The 2,638-nt window shown below is 37.1% G+C and overlaps 1 protein-coding gene across 1 annotated transcript; it reads right to left on the bottom strand.

The window, feature by feature from the left end:
- LOC127132480 (uncharacterized) lies at positions 1-2,638 on the bottom strand. The gene is made up of 2 exons (XM_051061429.1): positions 716-2,638; positions 1-314 (listed from the first exon to the last, which is right to left on the bottom strand). The coding sequence occupies exons 1-2, from the start codon at positions 2,533-2,535 to the stop codon at positions 293-295; spliced, it is 1,842 nt and encodes a 613-aa protein (XP_050917386.1). The 5' UTR covers positions 2,536-2,638; the 3' UTR covers positions 1-292.

The following is a 2,638-nucleotide window of genomic DNA, read 5'->3' as shown; positions in this document are numbered from 1 at the left end:
TAAAAAAGCCTTGCTGAGGCTTATTTATATGATTCAAACACATAATTAGAAACAATTACCATCCTGAGTAAAAAGTCACAGGCTAGATAGTATATACCAGCCAATTTTTGTTAGTTAAGCTGGAAAATTACAATCACCAAGAAGAAGGTGAGTTTACCGCCACAGCACAACGACGATCAGCATTAACAGAAAAGACCATCATTTTTTATAAAAACCAAAGTATTCTGTAATGCTTCCTCAATTTGCTCCACATCTAACTTCAAATGACGAGATTGAATGACGTCAATTGCTACTAATGCGTCCAACCCCATTCCCTGTATGAGGCCATAGAGAGGGTGATATGTTATGGACATTAATAATAATCTAACAGTATGGTCCATGAAGAATAAACGTAAAAATAAGACACAATCGAATGAATCTAACAATAGAGTTATGAAGCTAATGTAGGAATACCAAACTGCCATATCTGAAAATGTAAACACTCTGCCATCAGAATACCCAAATGGAATGTAACTAGTATGATACCAAATACCAAAATTCAAATATATTTAGAGTTTAACATTTGAGACATTAAAATACTTCATTACACTTAGAAAATTGAAAATAGGTCAAAAAAACAGTTATATAGAGCCACAAACGTTAATATCATAGTGTTCTAATACAAAAGTTTTACTAAAATAAATGAAGTGTGACCCACTCATTTGAAACATCTTACCTTTGAGAGTTCAAACTTGAGCAAACAATGCATCCTCGACGCAACAAGAGTTTCCTCTCACTTTCAGTGAAATGAATATGAGGTGGAGGAGTTATCATTCTCAATGATGGACTTGAAAATAGCATTGAGGCAGCAACATTGGTATGCACGTTGGAACAGTTTTTCAAATTGATCTCTCTCAATTGTGTGCATTTTTCTAGCACATGTTTCACTCCCTTCTCCGTGCATCCTAAACAATCATTTATTAACAATTGCAAAAGCCCACAACAACTGTTTGAGATCGAATAGAGTGCTTCATCATCCACGTCTGAAAATGATAAGTTCAACATCCTAAGCTTGGGAACTTCAAAGTTCAATCCACGTAGCTTCAACCATGTAGATGATAAATTCAAATGACTTATCTTACGGCATCTACTTAAAACATGAACAATACTTTGATGAGATATTTTACTGCAAGTTTTCAACTCAAGACGGTGGAGATTGGGAAAAACAGAAGCAAACATTTTGATGCTTTCATCGTCTAACCATAAATGGTAAGACATATTGAGAGACTTTAATTGAGGGTATACTCCAAAATCGATCAAATAGTCATAATTGACTATACTCTTATTACCCCCAATCTCTTTCATTATGATCTCACTAAGTGAAGGACATTTCCTAACTAGTGCAAACAAGGATGAATCTGTGACCATGGGACAATGACTAAGGTTTACAGAAACCAAACCAACAAGATATAAAGACAAGTCCACAACATGACTATCGTTCAAAAACTCGGTGAGTTGAAGATTCAAATGTCGGATAGATTGACATTTGGATAACAAACTAAACATACCAGCATAACTATGTCCATTGCAAAAACCGATATCTAGCCTCTTCAAAGGAAGACGTTCCATTGCAATAGAGGTGAGCAGTTCATCCGAAATAGTAGAATAAGTCAAATCAATATAAGTCAAACCCTTAAAACTCAGCAAGGAGTGAATGATATGTGCAGTAATGAATTTTGGAAGGCATAAATATGTGAATGTTGTTTGTTTCTGACTGAGAGCAGAGGCAACTCCTTGTTTGGTTATTCGAAAACAATCAAGCAAGATGACATCTTGGAGAAGGTTACCGTTCTTAAGCAAGTGAAAAATGGACTTGTCATTGATATAGGAATGCCCAGATAGATTAATCTTGCGGAGTTTGAAAAGTGCCAACGAGAGAGCCTCAATCCCATGTAGGTAGCTAGTGTAGTTGTGATTGTGATCCTGGAAACAAGGGTGAGAGAGATCGAGTTCTTCGAGTAAAGTAAAAGAATTAGCAATGAGGAACAAGTGAGTACTAGTGAAAGAATGTAGTTTGGAACAAGTGAGAGAGGTTAGAGTTGTAATTTTTTGGGAGAAAATTCGCAAGCCAACAGCGGGAATAATGATAGGTTTATGAGAGAGATTGAGTGATGTGAGTTTCAATGGGAAAAGAGAGATTTGAAAGAGAAGTTCGTCGAGGTCGCCATGGAAGTGACTGAGGTCGAGGGAGGTAAGGTTTGTGAATCTATGGAAGAGGCGGTGGAGGAAAGGGGTTGTTGGATCGTATACGGTGAGAGACAATCGGAGACGGTTGCTGATAGAGAAGAATTGCTTCGAGACGACGGAGATAGACTTCAAGTTACGATTATGATCGTAGTCATCACCGTCGTCGTTCAGAAATTTGAATACGCGTTCCCAACAATCATCTGGTAAATAGAAATAGTATTCTGCTTCTGCCATTGTTTTACTTCTCTTCTTTTTCATTGTCCACGGAGATTGATTTCCGGTGAACGACGGCGGTGCTCGCCCGACCATTTCAGGGGTTTCCTAGGTTTTATGTCTTAGGTAGCCTGTTACTTATATTTTGAGGTTTTCTATGAGCTGAAGTCTTAAATACAAATCAAAATGGAAACTTTTT

The sequence above is a fragment of the Lathyrus oleraceus genome, chromosome 3 (assembly GCF_024323335.1).
Source record: "Lathyrus oleraceus cultivar Zhongwan6 chromosome 3, CAAS_Psat_ZW6_1.0, whole genome shotgun sequence".
Lineage (NCBI taxonomy): Eukaryota > Viridiplantae > Streptophyta > Magnoliopsida > Fabales > Fabaceae > Lathyrus > Lathyrus oleraceus.
The sequence above is the reverse complement of the archived record's forward strand: the minus strand, read 5'-3'. Positions and strand labels throughout refer to the sequence as shown.